Here is a 19072-nt window from a genome sequence, read left to right on the forward strand (position 1 = left end):
CCTATTGTAAGATCTGGAGACCAAGTAGCAGATGTTTTCACTAAGGGTTTAAAAGAAAGAGATTTCCTTCCTATTGTAAGCAAGTTGGGCATGATTAATATCTATGCCTCAACTTGAGGGGGAGTGTTGGATTCTACTAGGAGTTCAATTAGAGTTTGTATTCATGTAAAAATTTATTTCTTGTAATAGTGTACTTTCCACTTAATTATAAATAGAGGGCTTGAAATCATTGATCAAAGAGCCATTCTACCAATATCATGTTTCTCAACATTAGAGAATTAGGGCTGCCAAAGGGTATGGGAAGAGGAAGGGGTGGTTTGTGATGGGGGAGGGGGCTGCAATGGCAGAATTAAGGTTAGGGGATGTGTTGGATTCTATTAGGAGTCTAATAAGAGTTTGTATACGAGTTAAATTAGAGTTTGCATTCATGTAAAATTATATTCCTTGTAATAGTCTACTTTCCACTTAATTATAAATAGAGGGCTTGAGATCATGGATCAATAAGCCATTCTACCAAACATTGTATTTCTACATGGCATCAGAGCCTAAATACGATTAGGGAAGTGAGAGAAAAAGAAAAAAAGAAATCCATCGCCCTTTCTTTCTGGCAGCCTCGAAATCAAAATCCATCGAAATCCAGCCTCGATTAGGACCTTTTCTTTTTCTGCACAACCCATCGCAGATTTTCTCCAATTGTTGCAGAATTTTCTGCGCAGAATTTTTCTGCAATCAGTCACAGGAATTTTCTGCAACTATCACAGAAATTCTGTAACCTATCGTTCGATTAGGGAAGCGACCTACCTTCTTCTTCTTCTGATTTTTTTTCAACCCCATCGCCAATCTTCAGTTCTACTGCTGGCAGTTTTTCAGTACCGTCTTGGTCGCCAACTGAAACAGAGAAAAAGAAGAAAGAAGAAGACGACGATTAAGTTCCGTCTCGATTCGACGAATAAGAACAGAAAACAGAGGAAAGAAGAAGAGAAGAAGAAATCAGCAACTTCGCTTTCGCATTGCGCTAACCGCACTTCATCTTCAACTCCTGCAACTACCGCTGCTCCTGCAACTTTTTTTCTCTCTGATTCTTCATCTGAAGCCTGCGATTCTAAAGCCTAGTTCTTCATCTGAAACCTGCGATTGAGGTTCTTCGATCGGGGTTCTGCTATTGAGGTTCTTCGATTAGGGGCCGTTCTTCTTAAGCCTGCGATTGAGGATCGATTCTTCATCTGAGGTAATTCGATTAGCCCAAATAAAATAGATGTTTGAGGGTTATTTTGGTAAATTTGCATTGCAGGGACTTATATGTAAATTTGTATAAGTTCTGAGATTTATATGCAAATTCAGATTTTTCTGGGACATATTTGTCATTACTGAAAAGAAAAAAAAAGGGGGGTATTTATTCTTTTTTTTAGGTGGTTTGGTTGTTGCATTCTGCAACATTTCAGTTACTTTAAAGGGGAGAAGACTGGAGAAATGCAGACAATTCTGTCAACATGGCAACCACTGATGGTACTACTGCTCCCACTGGACCCGAACGTTATCCCACTCTTCATCCTCTTTCGGTAAGATTTGATGGCACAAATTATTTGATCTGGTCTCGATCTGCTTACCTAACTATTGCTGGAAGAGGACTAGTTGGATACATTATTGGCACCACTATCAAACCTACTACCGCAGGTGCTTTACAGGATAAATGGATATCAAATAACTCTCTTATTATGTCATTCCTTTTGAATTCCATGCATCCAAATATTGGCCGAGGTTACCTATTACTTGATACTGCAGCCCAAATCTGGAAGGCTACTACTGAAACCTATGGACAGTTGGGGAATGATGCACAAGTTTATGAGCTACGAAAGAAGCTTCATGAGACTACCCAAAAGGAAGTGACTGTGGCCCACTATTATGCTGAGTTGCGATCTCTTTGGCAAGAGTTGGATCATTATGGGGATTATCACCCCCACCAATCCAGATGATGTGGCGACTTATAAGAAGCACATTGATAAGATTCGAGTATATGACTTCTTGGCAGGTTTGAACGTGGAGTACGATCAGATCAGAGTGCAAGTCTTAAGTCGTTCTCCCTTTCCTACACTAGAACAGTCTTATGCTCTTGTTCAGTGTGAAGAAAGTCGTCAATTAGCCATGCTTCATACTCTTATTATGGATAAATCAGCTTTACAGTCTGTTCGCAATAAATCTGATCCAACTAAGGAGATTGTCAAGTGTGAGCACACTCACAAACCATATCATACCAAGGAAAATTGTTGGAAACTGCATGGGAAGCCTGCTGATTTTGAGCAAAAACGAGCACAAAGAAAGGGAAAACCAAAGGCTAATATTCTGAGACAGTTTCCACCACACCCTCTACAGACATTGGTTTTTCACAGGAGGAATTCGCTACTCTGCGACGTATTCTGCAGTCTTCTACTACCGGTACAGCCTCGACCACTGCTTCCTCTACTACCCATACCAACTCCTACCTTGCTACTTCAGGTAAAACTTTTAGAAGCTTTCAAGCTTCTTCAATTTCTACTCCTTGGATCATTGATACAGGAACCACAGATCATATGACAGGTTTATCCACCTCTTTCTTACAATATTCTCCAACTTTTGGAAAGGATAAAGTTCGAATTGCGGATGGTTCCTATTCTTCCATTGCTGGAAAAGGGACCATTCAGCATTCTCCATCACTTTCTTTGTCTAAAGTTTTACATGTTCCCTCTTTCTCTACTAACTTGCTCTCTATCAGTAGTCTCACACATGACTTGAATTGTAAAGTGACTTTTTTCCCATCTTACTATATCTTCCAGGATCTGGTCACGGGGAAGGAGATTGGACGTGGTAAACTAGACAATGGACTTTATTTGCTCGAGCCGATTGGAGAATCTACGTCTGCTTTGACTACATCTTCTAATCCAGTCCATTCGGTAATATCAGACCTTCATCAGTGGCACCGTAGGCTAGGTCATCCCCCTCTAGGAACTCTTAAGAAAATATTTCCTGATTTGGTTTCTTCTTGTAATGACTAATGAGGATAATTTTTTTTGTAAAGCCTGCATTTTTGCGAAGCAGACTCGTTCTACTTATTTACCTTCTCTTCATAATAGAAAACCTATTCCTTTTATGCTAATTCATACTGATGTGTGGGGTCCCTACCGTCGTGTGTCTATTACTGGCCATAGATACTTTGTTACTTTTATTGATTGTCACTCTCGTTCTACATGGATTTATCTTTTAAAACAAAAAAATGAGGTTTTCCGATGTTTTTGTGATTTTTATAATATGATTAAAACTCAGTTCAATGCCACTGTGAAGATCCTTCGCAGTGACAATGGCACAGAGTATATTGATGGTGAATTTCAAAGATATTTCTCTGACTCTGACATAATACATCAAATCAGTTGCGTTGATACGGCTGCCCAAAATGGGGTTGCCGAAAGGAAGAATCGGCATCTCTTAGAGATAGCCCGTTCCATTATGATTGCTATGAATGTACCTGACCAATACTGGAGTGATGCTATACTCACTGCTTCTTACCTTATGAATAGGATGCCCAGTAGAAATCTTGGTTTTAAATGTCCTCATGAGATTCTTCAGGGAGCCTCTTCTTTTATTATTCCCCCAAAGGTTTTTGGATGCGTGTGTTATGCCAGAATCACAGCCCACCAGAGTAAGTTGACTCCCCGCGGCCTACGTTGCATATTTTTTGGGTATTCTGCTACTTAAAAAGGGTACAAATGTTATCATCCTCCCTCCAGGAGAACCATTGTATCCCTAGATGTACTTTTTCATGAGTTTTGACCTTACTATACACCTCTCCAGGGGGAGAGTCCTAGAGGAGAGGTGTTCTTTCCGACTCTAGATCTTCCTATCACACACCAACACAACTTAAGAGTCCCAGAAGAGTTTCCTGACCAGGGGGAGACTTCGGCCAGTATACCTGAGGACTCTAATCCTCCCCCTTCGATTTCTGAACCATGTGAAGAACCTAGCCAGGGGGAGACCACTCTTATAAGACACATTGTTGGGGTCTTTCAAAACCAGATTGACCAGAATAAGGAGGTGCAGACTTATCAGAGGAAGAAATACAACCGGCTAAAGCAAGTGGAGAAAGGTGATACGTTACCACTTCAGTCTCCTGCTCCAGAATCAGATTCTACTGAGGTATCTTCTTCCAATCTTCCTATTGCTGTTGGAAAAGGGGTCAGATCTTGTACTCAACATCCCATAGCTAAATATGTTTCTTATAACTCTTTGTCTGACTCCTACCGTGCTTTTATATCCTCTCTATCATCTTTATCTGTTCCTAAAAGTTGGCAAGAAGCCTATGCTGATAAGAGATGGAAGGAAGCTATGGTAGAGGAACTGCAGGCAATGAAGAAAAATGACACTTGGGAGCTGATTACACTTCCTCTAGGAAAAAAACCAGTGGGCTGCAAATGGGTATTTGTGGTTAAACAAAATATGGATGGATCAGTCAACAAGTTGAAAGCTAGACTAGTTATAAAGGGGTTTACCCAGACCTATGGGATTGATTATCAAGAGACCTTTGCCCCTGTTGCGAAACTAAATACTGTCAGAGTTTTGTTGTCTGTAGCTGTGAACAAACACTAGAACTTGCACCAACTAGACGTAAAGAATGCCTTCTTATATGGGGAGTTAGCAAAAGAGGTCCATATGGAAATCCCACATGGTTTTTCCGATGACAATACTGCAGGGGAAGTATGTCGGTTCAAGAGGTCAATTTATGGGTTAAAATAGTCTCCTAGATGCTGGTTTGGACACCTTCTGAAGGCAATGACTTCTATTGGGTACAAGCAAAGCAATGCTGATCATACACTATTTGTCAAGAAGTCAGGTACTAACATCACACTTCTCATTGTTTATGTAGACGATATTGTCATCACAGGGAATGATGGTTAAGAAATTCAAAAGTTGAAAGACTTTCTCGGCAGAGAATTTGAAATTAAAGATCTAGGGAAGTTACAGTATTTCTTAGGGATTGAGGTGGCTCGATCAAATAAAGGTATATTCCTATCCCAAAGAAAGTATATCCTAGATCTATTATCAGAAGTGGGAATGTTGGGGTGTAAAGCAGTTGATACCCCTATTGAAGCTAGAGCTAAACTTAAAGAAAAAGAGGGAGAACCAGTGGACAAAGGAAGATACCAAAGGCTGGTAGGGAAGCTTATTTACTTGTCCCACACCAGGCCAGACATCGCTTATACTGTAGGGATAGTGAGCCAATTCATGCATGATCCATATTTAGCTCATATGAAGGCTGTTACCAGAATACTACAGTATTTGAAGAAAACTCCAGGAAAAGGAATAATTCTATCACCCACCGATAATCTAAAAGTATAAGCATACACTGATACAGACTGGGCTGGATCTCCAGACAGGAAGTCAATTTCAGGTTACTGTACCTTTGTTGAAGGTAATCTAGTTACTTGGAGAAGTAAAAAACAAAATGTGGTAGCTTTATCTAGTACTGAAGCTGAACATAGAGCTATGGTTCGTGGAGTTTGTGAGCTACTATGGTTGAAAGGCTTGCTGCAAGATATTGGAGTCCAAGTTCCAAACCCTATGATGTTATATTGTGACAACAAGTCGGCTATTAGTGTTGCTAATAATCCAGTGCAACATGATCGAACTAAGCACATTGAAATTGACAAGTTTTTTGTCAAAGGAAAGTTGGAACAAGGGCTTATCTGCATGCCTTTTGTAAGATCTGGAGACCAAGTAGCAGATGTTTTCACTAAGGGTTTGAAAGAAAGAGATTTCCTTCCTATTGTAGGCAAGTTGGGCATGACTAATATCTATGCCTCAACTTAAGGGGGAGTGTTGGATTCTATTAGGAGTCTAATAAGAGTTTGTATAGGAGTTAAATTAGAGTTTGCATTCATGTAAAATTCTATTCCTTGTAATAGTCTACTTTCCACTTAATTATAAATAGAGGGCTTGAGATCATGGATCAATAAGCCATTCTGCCAAACATTGTATTTCTACAGGATGGGGTACGGCCTACAGATGGGAGAAGGGTAGGCTAGGGGAGGGGGTGTCTTGTACTTAATTGAGGATGGCCTGAGACTTTCAAATCTCACAAAATTCTGCAGAATTCTTCAGTTAATGGCAGCCACCAGTTCCCCCTTAGGGAACCTACAACTCCAGCACTATGCTCCTTCAGATCTCAACTTTATTTAAGAATTATCAGCTGAACTTTACACTGTGGAGAGGTTATTTATAGCCTATTAGCCTATATAAGGAACTTGCACTAAGACTCAATTTTAGAAGACAAATCAAACTAAGACTCCTACTTGGACTGATGACTCATACTTACACAAGGACTCTTTCATATCTCACTCTAGAAGGATCCAATCTGAAAAGTAAGAGTAGACATGAAATCCTTGCAAGAAGTAGACTACAACCAGGGGACTCCCTTAAAACTTGGGAATTCCAACCTATGAAGGACTCTTCAATAACTTATCCATTAATGACTAAACCTCAAAAATAAAAGTAGATCTAGGGTCCTACGAAAATACAGAAACCAATTAAACCCTAAGTGGGCTCAACCGAAATAATGTAAAATTATCAAAATACCCCTGCTGGTACTAGAGGGCCGTGGGGTATAAGGATGCTACTGTAGGCCTTATTCTGGCCCTAATTCTGGTTCACATCATCAGGTAACTTAAACCGACTAGGACAGTGAAATAACAAAGAAAATAGACTCAAAACAAGATTCTAACTAAACTAAGAAATAAATCCTGTTTTTCTACTTTCTACCCATATTTTAGGCCAATCCAATTGGTCAGTGGGCAAAGTAAACCCTTTGATTCCTTGGGTTTACTTCAGGTTTACTTTGTAATTGGCCAATTGGAAGGGCCTAATCCTTGACTATTCTTAAGGAAGAAGCCTAATTTGGTGATCATTCTGCATCATAAGAGGATGATCTAGGAGGCAGCAAAAGGGAAGGGTCCAATCCCCAGGTAAGAAAAATGAGCAAGTTCCTCAGGAAGTCATCAAAGGGCTTATGGGTTATATAGGGAACCAGGAGCTAACTTCTTTAGAGATGGCCTTCCAAATAAACCTATAGATTTAGAGTTGAGGTCCATCTCCTCAGATTCCTCTCCATCCAAAAGGGGAATGGTGACCCCAAAAACATGCTTTCTGATAGTGTCACAGATAAACCAGAAAAGGCAGAAACTAAGCCATATTCCTTATCTGGGAGCAGAAGGACCAACAGCCATGGGAAGGAAGAAGGGGGGGCATCTTGGGATCCTTGAGGTGTAGACTGAGTGGTATCCCACCAGATTATTAAGGAGAAACTTGATCAAGGTTCAATTTGTGTTCCTTTTGTTGATTCCACGAATCAACTAGCTGATGCATTTGCAAAAAAGGTTTGACTTCTGAATGGTTCCACTTATTGTATATAAGTTGGGCATAAGAAATATCCAAGATGTATGAACCAACTTGACAGCAAGTGTTGGGCATAGGACTATTACTAGAAAGTGAATAGAGTGTCCAGGCTTCATGCATATTAGGATTTGAGTGCTGGCTCACTCTTACCTAGCTTACTAACCGTATGTCTCAGAGGATGTAATCTCCATGCTATAATATAACCAGTCCACTCCAATCTTCTCTTCTCAATATCTCAATTTCAATTGATAGTTTAGTACCAATCACATCTTTCCTTGAGTAGGTGCTTGCACTAGCAAGTACTTCATGGACAAGCCCCTTACTATAGGAGACCAGATCTTCAGGAGTACGAAGCCAAAGAACTTGTTCTGGTTCAAAGTTATCCTTGTTGAAAGACTAACATTTAGCCAACAATTCTTCATTGATACACAACCATGCTACCATGATATAATGCACAAATTAACAACTAGCATTGCCAATCAGGAAGAATTTCATGCCCATTGCTGCATACCAAGCTCATCAGCATGGGCTTCGAAATATGTGAAAGTTTCATATTCTACAAGAGCATATCGATGGAAATCTTTCTAATCCATACCCGCAATGAAGCAAAAACTGAAGATATACGATTGGCCATCGTATTCAAGCAAGCATCATACATGCAAGAATTCTCCACATTTTCCCCAAAAAGATCCTCCAACGCCTTCTCATTATCAGTAATGAAACCCTGCTTGGAAGTCATAAAAATTGATTGTGTATCAAAACGAAAAACATATATCAAAGAAATAGAAATAACATAGACATCCAAATTAGTATAGGGAAAATTAACAATATTCCTAAACCCCTGGTTAACAACAAATGAATCCAAGAATTTCAAGAACTGAAAGTAAGCAGCAGCAATTTCCTTATTTGAATCTTGTGAAGTCTCAGAAGATCTGAATTCATAAACTCCCTGAATCTGTATATAGATTGCATTAACCAATAAATGTAAGGCAGAAATGCAGAAAGAGTCATCAAATACCTGACTGTCTATAGCGAAGTACTCCAAATTCATCTGCAATTTCTCAAAAAAAACCAGCAGCAGAAAAAGTTACAATGTAAGACTCCCAATAGACAAGGACAGAGAAAGAGCAGGGATGGGGGACCAAACATATTCCGTATATGAAGTCTTATAAACAATCAAAAACATAAAGAATCTGGAAATCTGATAACCAAAATGCATGGAAAAACAGGAAGAGTAGACCTCTCTCAATGCACCTATACGGGGTAATACACTTGTATCATTCTTGATGCGGCTAACCAATTCTTTCGAAATAGACGAACTGAAGAAGACAAACGCCCTGTAAAAAAAAAATTTAAAAACAGAAAACTGCCTTAGAAGAAAGACCCCCAAGAGGCAGATCACAAATAGGACTGGAGACCAGACATACTTCTTGTATAACGGCACTCTTCCCGACATGTCAGATAAGAACATGACAACACTGCATCACCCAAAAGAGAGTTAAAACAGATCCAATCATTTTTATACTTGGAAGAAACCAAAGTGTATCAATGGCATAAAAGTAATGGAGACAAATGGTCAGATCAGGTTGAGCATCAAAAGCAGCTAGGTGCCCCACACAAACCATTCCAAATTACAAAGGTAGGTCCTAATTAAACATGACCAGAAGGGTGACATCACTCAAGGAGTCATGAACTTACGCACCCAGAAGTCATTCATTATGGCAAGACGACCAACATTACATGCAGCTCTTTCTATCATTTTGTTGCATTGTTTTGGGACCAGAACCGTTATGTATTGATGTAGGAGGCAGCTATTGCTGCAAGAGCAGTTATTAGGGAGATGTTTCATTCTTCATTTTCAATTTGGGTATTGAAGACTGTTATTGGAGAAGGAAGAAGGAATGGAAGCATGAGTGCTTCTATGCAATTTCTGACTGAACCCAAGATGGTTCACAGCAAAGAATATCTCCTTTTCTATATACTCCTTTCTTTAGAACTTTATATCTCAAGCAAAGCATTCCTCCCAGACAAATCTATTGTTGTTTATTCCATCATAAGTCTACCAATCTCCACATTCAATTCCTAGGAGTATTCCATTTGTTTTTTCAACTACAACAGCCTGGAAACCCCAATAAGTCAAACATGTGGGGCAAGATTAGGACTGCTTTAGTTTAATGTAGTTTCAGTAAATTTACCCTACATCAGCCCTGCTGCAGAAATCACAGAAAGACAGAAACTCAACGAAGACATCAAGAACTTGAAGTTACGCGAGACACAACCTAAGGAAAGCGAGACAATAACAGAGATAGGAAACAAGAAGTTGCAAGTAGAAGAAAATTTCTCAACCTCAAGGAGTTCCTTCTTGAAAACCTCTTGGCCAAATACCACAGTCTCCCTCTGCTAAGAGGCCACCACTGGAACCCCATGCTTGAACTGATCTTGAAGTGGCTAACTCTAGAAAGGATAACTCCTTTGTTGGAGTGAACACCAAGAAACGAACAGAAATGGAAACAAATCGAAGCAAGACAAAAATTTAACATGCTTCACACACCACTGCGATGCACTATGTCCACCAGCAAAGAAAAACTTTCACTATGTAGGAAGAAGGTTACAATGGAGATCTCTCAATCAATCGCCCAAAACCACATTACAAAACTCTCACCCAATACCCCATGGCAAAAATCCCCAAATCTCACGACGACTACATAAGAGAACATGAGCTACATATTTATAAGGTTTTAATCAATAACGGGTCAATCCATTGGGTCAGGTCAAGCCCTGCTGCTTCTAGCACAGATTTCACCAAAAGGGTCATTCAATTCGCCCACCAAATATGTCGGTGTGTGTAAATCTTCAAAGTCAGGTTTAAGAATTCCGGTCACACATAACATCATTTTCTATATGGGAAGGATCGAGTTGATTGAATCAGTTCCATAGTCCTTCTACATCTATATGTGTCATATTTATGGGATAACAGAATGCACCATTAAACCATGAAATCTCTTTTAAGTGCATTTCGATGGAGAAAAGGACTCCCAAAATTTTTTCTGAATGAATAAACAAATATTACCAGAAAAATGGTAGCAGAATACAAGATGAGAAGCCAGGAAGGAAATACATCATCTCTGAGTGAGGAGGCACAAACCTAAACCGCCCTTAATAAATAGAGTATTTACTCTCTTGGGTGGACTTCAAGCTAACGGTCAAACCCAAACCAAAGAAGAATTTGAACCCTAGGTAACAACAATATGCCTGGGTCTCCCAAAAAAAAGATGGTCTCAGCATCCGCAAGATCCATTATTCTAATAATACTAGAACTCTCGAGTTGCTATATCCATCAAGGATGCAAAACTCTATCTAAGTCAATTGAGTTTACTATTTACTTCCACCTCCTCAAATCTAACTCTATTTGATTGGCCTAGTCTTGCTAACTCTTCTTGGGTTTATAAGAATATCTTTCACCTTCGTCCACATGCCCTAAGAAGTACCATCTCCAAGGTTGCTGATGGGAATTTAACATCCAACTAGCTTGATCACTGGCATCCCTTAGCAGTCATCCTCTACATTGTCATTTCTCACCCCATTTACACCTTTTGTATTCTAAAATCTTCCAAGATCTCCTCCATTACTCCATGGTTCCAAGTCCCCGTCTCTCTCCTCACCCCTAGGTCTCTCTCAAGTCTGTCAATCCCCCAACCAGCCCCCCCCCCCCAACCAAAAAAAAATAAAGCAACTTCTAATGCCAGTAGCATCATTTGGCTACCCTCCCATAATGACTTATTTAATTGGCCATCATTTAATTGAGGCTAAATTACATAGACATTGCACTATGATTTCGCCAAGATTGCTGGTCCTGACAGAAAACACAGTAAACAATTGACCATATATCAGCCTCAGACAAATTACATCCATTTCACTTCCACTAACCAAATTAAACCAATCTTCATGACTGATGAAAAAGGTCACTTTCAAAATTACATTAAGTACCCATAAGGTACTCTGAGTTTAAAGGAACTATTACACACACACACAGACGAAAAAGAAAAAACAAAGAATTGCAAGTTTCCCCTTTTACAACAGCGATGGCTACAATACTATGTTCCAGCTTTTAAAGACAGAAAGGAAGCAATGAACCTACAAATACAATCTGTATGCAGTTCTTCTCAAAAGGAAACTAGGAAAATGGATAGTAACAAGCACTAAACATAATTACTTCTCTTTTGTTGGCTGGATGAAGTATATAGCTTCCATGGAGGGCAATGGTTGCCGTCGTCTGAAAAGATCTTCCACCACTGCAAGTGCAAGAATGTTTGGAAAATCAGCAAGCATCAACCAACATTCAAAGACCATAAACTCCAACCGGAAAAAGAAGAAAGAAAAAAAAAAGGAAGACGAAGAAGAAGAGGCTTCAGTGCCATTCACTTGCAATAGAAAGTGAAGAGGTACAATAATCATAAAATGGGAGCTTTCTGGCAACATTTCAATAGAATGGAAGTGTTAAAACTCGTAACATTTTATTACTATATAATATTCCCATGATCACCAAAGTGTAACAAAGATATGAGACCACAAGAAATGCAGAACCATCAATTCAAAGGTACTTAGAGGTGTCCCATCATAAAGTTAGAACTTAGAATTTACAACTAAATAACTAAGTCAAGTCCATGAAACTATTTGTTGACTCAAATAAGAGCAATGAAAGATGAAACAAAGATAGCCAAGATTAACACTGACAATTTTTCACCAACATTTGATAAAGGTCCCTCCTGCTCCCTTGAAACTCCCAAACCACGACATCCACTATGCACAAGCAGAAATGAAGGGGAAGCCACAATCCTCCCCCACCATGTATGTGTACAAAAAATCCAAATTGGGTGGAGATGCAATGGCTCCCCAAATAAACACTTCCTATCAACTATTTTCCTTTTTCCTACCATGCAATAATAACCACAAGGATGGCTAGAATTGCTACCAATATTATGACAGACATGGACGACTGGTGCTGGAATGAGACAGGTGGCATATCTAGATCTATTCCCACCAACAGATTAGAATCCTTCGCCTCAGGCATGACCTAAAAACAATATTGACTTGAACACAAAAATGCTACTTTCTCTATTTCTTCATCAAAAAGCATTGTGGACATTCTTGTCTTTTGAACAGAAACCGGTGCTCATCTTGTTTCGAATTAACAAATCTAAACAGATCCAGTTGACCATCTTTCAAAAAATGGCCTTAGTTGCTTACATGATACTCCTTCCTCTGTGATGTCAGCCATCTTACAAGAGTAAGACATTACTTTGACAGTAACTTTGTCCATGATAAGTACCTGTTAACAATCAGTAAGTGTAATCAACCTAATAGAGCCACAATCTCAAATAAATAAATGAAGCAAATCCATTCAATGAATCCCCAACAAATTTTAAAAATAATATAGAACAACACACCTAAAATAAACTACACATAGTAGCATGTTGGAGATTCAATGTCTACCTTTTCTCCCCTTTCTTTTCAACTTCTTTTTTTTTTATTGGGGGGGGGGGGGGGGGTTATGAGAAAAGGCAATCAAAACAGGGAATGGCACCATAGTTCAAGTTTCGATCGAGATGGACTGAAAATTTGGTTTCCCAAAAAAAAAAAAAAGACAAAACCATGGGTTAGTTTAAAAGTCCCAACTTTCGACAAGTTTCAACAATGTTTAGGAAATTTTGGTAGTTTTAATCAATATTTTGGTAATGCCAAGTCATGACCAATTCCAACCAACCCAATTTCAGCAGTTTCAGCAAGTTTTGATAAGTTTCGATAAGTTTCGATAAGTTTCAACAAGTTTCAGTAGTTTTGACCAGCCCATCACATGTTTCGGTAGTTTTTGACCAGTTTCAACATGTTTCAACACCATGGTAGAAGATCGAGAGAGAGAGAGAGATCTCGCCACCTTGAAAAAGAGAGATCTCGACCATCTCAGTGAGATCTCAGTCGAGATATACAATTTTTTAGCGTCAACTCGGTGGCCCATCTCGGTGGGTTTTAGGGTCCCAATTTGGTTGAAACTTGGTATTTAGCTTATTTAAGGCCTTTTGAACACGTTGGTGGCCTTGGATTTATTAGAAACAACCTTATGTATGATTTCTAAGTCTCCCCATAGTGTGAAACCGAAATGTAGTAGGATTAGAGAATGCAATGTTATACAACATGTAATATAGAACATTTAAGGCATATAAATGAAAAGCAAGTATATCAAATGCATCAACTAACTTAAATGTTATCAAAATTCCATCCATATGAGTATCACAATCTCAATTTTCAAGAATAAAATAATTATACAACCATTAGAAGTTCTATATAAGTCATTAAATCATAAATTCATAAGACAAGTAGAGAATGATTGATCTTCCTTGTTGTAACTTGTAAATGTGCTAAGAGTAGTTGCAAGTGAAAATTCAGCCAAAATCCACAAAAAAAGGTAAAAATTGAGAGTTCCAACGAGATCCAGGGTGAGATATGGCGAGATATGGCGAGATACAGCGAGATATAGTGAGATATGGCGAGATCTCGAGCGAGATATGATATCCCAACTCTCTGCTCTCGCCCTCCATCTCGTCTCGCCAAGATCTCCCACCATGTTCAACATCCCCCAAAGTCCTTGATATCAACATGGTTTCAACCGGCCATACCTCAGTTTTTTGCTGTTCAAAACTTACCCTCAAAACCAAGGTCTTGATTCTTGAATGGCACACATAATGCAATTGGTTAAAAAGAAAAATCAAAGTAAATACTGATTGCTGAACATCAATTGCATAAAAATAATAAAATTTTAGTTTAATACCAAATTGGCTTCCCATTAATTTTATAGCTAAATTTCAAGGTAAGGAAAATGACCTATGGTGGACCATATACTAGGGGATAGGCAATGAAATCTTACATGCAGACACTTTAAAGAGTGTTTCAACTATTTAACAGTCAGGTTGGTCACAACAACCCACAATATGCGAAGAAAAAACATACAGAGAACCTTCTCCCTACATACGGTGATAAACTTACCTTCCAAGTAGATTTTGAATCCCCTGTTTTGGCTGATCGAAGCATTTCATGCAACAACCCTGAACAAAGTATTACAAAAAGAAATAGAAAAAATTACACTGAGTTAAACTACAAGTCAGGAAGTAAGCCAAATGGAAAGCCATAAAAACAACCACATCATTTTAGAAAGGATAACAGTAAATTCTCTTACACAGGTGTGCACTTATTACATGGTTAGACCCACCTCAGCACCAAACTTAAGTAGAAACTCAACAGATTTTTCAAACCAATAGTAATTTACAGTGTAAGAGTTCACATCTCACTTGGTTCTCCTGGTGCAGATCCACAAATTTATCCAAGGAAGAAGAACAGACAAGTTGACTAGCTGAGGCAGCAGTCATGATTTTGGGCTGCCACATCAGCAGCCTCTATTTTGATTCCCCAAGTTGTTTAAGCATATTGTAGTATACTCATATTTCAGTATATTCTATTTTCATTGTAAGCAGCAGTTTCGATTCTCATCGATCAGTAGCTTATGAGAATTAGTAACTCACATCAGTTTGATGAGGTCAAATAACCCAAGGAATGGGTCATCGTTGGAAGTTTGTATTTCTGAAACCTTCAGACTTTGATTCTCTGCTACTGTCTTTTCACTCCAATCTGTAAATACAACCCAGAGGTGCCGGAACAGACAACAATTTTATCAATGAATTATGCTGTCAAGCCACCACTTCTGCCAAAGAATTCCCTTGGTCTGATCCTCGAACAAAGAGCTGGTGTTGTTCTCACTGACTCTTTGCAGTGTGAAGCCCAGGAGGTATTTTTAATTGTTGCTTCATCTTTTCCAAGATCTAAAGTCCATTAGACGAGTCATCCATGCATCGAGACCCCATGGTGCTGTCTCCTCTCAATATCTTGGGCTAGTTTCTATTATCTGAACCAACCCCTCTAATTTCACTCTTGCCCTCCCCTGCCCAATCCCACCATCGACTTTTTTCCATCTTTTGAGCATCCCTTCCCTCTCCTAGAGGCCTGCTTACTCCCACTTTCACCCCCACCTGGCTTGCAGATTGTCCTTCACAAGAAGTATCCAAAAGCCCTTTGAAATTCAGTATTTGGCCTTTCTTTTGAATCCCATAGAACTTACACCTGTTGTGGACCTGATGTAACTCATTCCTTGATCTTCCTACTATGCCAACCTTTTCCCCTTCTCCTATAGCCTAACCCCTAGCCTACTATAGCCTAACCCCTAGCCTATCCCTTCATCTATCAGAGCATCCTACCTTTACACCTTGCCCATCCCTTAGTCTGGGTAACCCTTGCTCCATTTGTAATAAATTGTACCCCTGAATTGTTACCCAGATAACATATATGTACATAAATAGAGGGAGGGGGATTGCAGCCAGGCTGCATGGCCCTTGCAACAGCACGGGGGGATCCAAAAGCGGGATTTGTCATCTCACAAGATGTGGGGAGGAAATTTTGCTCTTACGTGTCTTAGCACAGGCACAACAGAGCCTGGCATCCTTCTTTTTCCCATAAATATATTTACACACAACTATGGTCATCATTCAACCAGACAAAATCCCTAAAACAAAACATAATCCATCAAAAGTAAGACTAGTCCTCAAAAACTCTAGCCATCAAAACCTACACTTTCCTATTCCTGTCTTTCCAAATGCTGGACCCCAAAATTGAACATGAAAAGTACCCTTGCCATAGATGACCATAAGAACTGGAATGCTAAGCAATTACATAAGCATTTAATTCTTCCTCAATCCTCACAACCCTAAATAGATCCTGTACCACTCCACAAAGGAAAAAAAGTTGCACTATCTGATTTTGAGGGAAACTATATGCAACTCTATGTTTTGCCTTCAGTTTAGGAACCACTTCCTTTTGGCTGATCCGGCGGGGGAAGTTTTTCCTAATCTAGATGGCAGCATATATGTCGAGTTTTGTGAGAACTTTAATTATGTCATATAGTTTAAATCTTATTCCACTGCTAATGATTAATGGATTCTTTGTATGTCAGTTGACATTGAGCTCTATGGTGTGGATACAACAAGTGGCCCTTCTCAAGATCTATCTGGGGAAAAGTCCTAGCTTCCATTTGACCCTGTTCAAGGCGATCCTATGGGTTTTTTGGAGATTGGTCATGGACTTTGAGAAACTTTTCAGGTTCTTCCATTTGCGATCGGATTGGTAAGCTAGTGTATTGTGCCTTGATCCATAACCTATGGTGGGAGCGCGCAATCTTCGGAAATGGACTTCCAAATCCCGCTCTATAGACAGGATTTGGACGCCATCTATTTTGATGTATCTTCTAGACTGTTTGCTATTCCCCATCCCCCTGTTGATGATACCCCAAGGAACACGCTTATTGTTGTCTCCTGGGGTCTCAATTCTCATTTTCGGCCTTCTGCTTAAAGGCCTTGTTCTCTTGTTTCCTTTTGTAATATATTTATTTATTCATCCAAAAAAAAAACTAGGGAACCTTGGAATCTGGATTATGTGGTGTGCTTGTGTAGCATACCAGTCCTCTTTTCCTTTTTGGGCTGAAGTGGTATACCAAACATGCCTTGAATATATGTAGTTCAAGTCGGGTGTGAAAGCCAATGGGGGTACTAATAATACAACATTTAATAAAGGTTTATTCTTCAATAAACTCAGGTCAGACTTCAATTTGTATCTCAGTTCATGCAAGTGTTGATCCTTCCCAAATCTGGCATGATGCAGTAGCATCTCAGTGCATCGGCCAGATACAGTTTGGTAACCTAGACCTAGAAGTGGGTCCAAAACTGATTTGGCCTAGTAAGGTACTTAAGCATAAATTGGAGTTGATATTGTAGCATACTATATTTTCCTTTTTCACTTTTATTTTGGTACGAGTTAGATATATAGGGGAGTTTCTTTAAGTTAGTTTCCTAATCCTGTGTTAGTGTTGCTTTCGTAGTTAAGTTCCAATTAATTTATTTTGGTATGTAAGGTGGAGTTTTAACTTCATATATCCATGTAACCCTCTGAATAGACTATATGAAGACAATGTAAACTCTTGAGTCTTGTTTGAGACTGCCTGTGTGACCTAGGCAAACTGTTAGCTGTGAGTTACCTCCCCTCTCTTTCCCTTGTACAATTCTTCTCATGTATTCCTCTTCAGTTCTTCTTAGACTTTCTTCTTCTATTCCTTTCTTGTTCTTCCTTCCATTTTTACTTCATTTCGTATTCTTTTATTCTGCACTGGGTGGTAATGGTAGCATGTGTGTTGAGTTTGATCTACTTATGCATTCTGCTGCCTTCATAATACTTTCAGATTGAGTATCTCTGACACAGGCAACCTACACTGCAAAGTTTCCTTCATTTACCATTTTTATTCTGTACTGGGTAGTAAACTGGTAATGGCAGCATATATGTCGAGTTTGATCCATTTATGCATTCTTCTGCTTTCATAATACTTTCAGAGTTTAGTATCCATGACACAGGCAACCAACACTGCAAAGTTTTGGTCATGAAACCAAACCTGCTGACAGTTACAACTTAGAACTCAGGACTAGTTTCGCAAGTAGTTGAAACTTAAAAGGATAACTTTCACCCCTATCTTCTAGTCAATCACCAATTTAGGAACAAAAGAAAAATAGATGTATGTAATATTCAGATCATATGCAAACTGAGAAAATTTGTGATTGTAAATGAAACAACCCATTCCATGCCTAACTCACCGTGGATCGAACTTCATGCTACTAAACAAATTTGAAAATATTCAAACCATGACTTTACCAAATTAAACACATTTTGAATACTGAAAATTCAAGCAGAAGAACAACAACAAGAGAAGATTAAGAAAAGAAAAAAGAAAGAAAGAAACGTACGCTCACGGGTGATTTGCCTGAAATTTTTGTACTCGCCGCCATTAGAAGATAAATCGGAATCGGATATCGACATGATAGAAGCCTAAACACAACGAAAGTGAGTAGATCAAGAATTAGTAAAGAAAGCCTATTAAAAGGATGTAAACAGAGAACAAAAAAAAAAAACAAGAATCATTTCACCGTGTTGAAAATTCTAATGGACTTACAGCAGCCACGGTCCGCAGATCGAATAAAGTCCAAGCTAACTGAAATTGAAATTGAATAGAAGAAGAAGCTAGATTTTGATTGAGGTATTAGTATTATTGTGGAATCATCACCCGAAACGCGAGAACCAGTTCTTCTGATTTCCCCGCGTAAAAGGTAGATTCATTCCTCTTTCCGATATGTCTCTATTTTATTAATGTTCCACTTCCACCAGTATATAGTTCTAGGAGAGGAAAAAAAAGGTTTCGTGCATGATAACATTTCGCCAACCGATCTTAATTCTTATAATTTTTTGGGAAATTGAATGATTAGCTATTTTTATATTTTTAATTTTATATTCATCAATTAATTGAATTAACTAAAACAGAATTTCGATATACAAAACGAACCAACTCAGTAATTTTTATCCTTAAAACTAACCCATCAAAGGGATAAAATTACTATTTTGTGCAAATGAAAAAAATTATTATCTTTTCGTCCCCATGTCAATATAGTCATTTTTACGAGTAAAAATATTAAAAGAGATGAAAAATCACTATATTATTAGTTTTGTAAACTCAAAC

The 19072-nt window shown here is 38.8% G+C and overlaps 1 protein-coding gene across 1 annotated transcript in view; it reads right to left on the reverse strand.

Moving 5' to 3' along the window:
* LOC149008586 (SNARE-interacting protein KEULE-like) overlaps nucleotides 1-18745 on the reverse strand; it is a 45340-nt gene extending 26595 nt beyond the window's left edge. The window contains exons 1-9 of the mRNA XM_089164949.1: nucleotides 18512-18745; nucleotides 18306-18387; nucleotides 14458-14516; nucleotides 12664-12745; nucleotides 11630-11708; nucleotides 8844-8894; nucleotides 8657-8753; nucleotides 8435-8467; nucleotides 8012-8140 (exon numbers count right to left, since the gene is read on the reverse strand). Of these exons, the coding sequence (XP_089021075.1) occupies nucleotides 8012-8140; nucleotides 8435-8467; nucleotides 8657-8753; nucleotides 8844-8894; nucleotides 11630-11708; nucleotides 12664-12745; nucleotides 14458-14516; nucleotides 18306-18378 (603 nt within the window). The 5' untranslated portion in view covers nucleotides 18379-18387; nucleotides 18512-18745. The remainder of the gene's footprint in view (nucleotides 1-8011; nucleotides 8141-8434; nucleotides 8468-8656; nucleotides 8754-8843; nucleotides 8895-11629; nucleotides 11709-12663; nucleotides 12746-14457; nucleotides 14517-18305; nucleotides 18388-18511) is intronic.
* Nucleotides 18746-19072: the final 327 nt, after the last annotated feature.

This window comes from Hakea prostrata, chromosome 8, assembly GCF_041222555.1.
Source record: "Hakea prostrata isolate BN-2017 chromosome 8, UWA_Hpros_2, whole genome shotgun sequence".
Classification (NCBI taxonomy): domain Eukaryota; kingdom Viridiplantae; phylum Streptophyta; class Magnoliopsida; order Proteales; family Proteaceae; genus Hakea; species Hakea prostrata.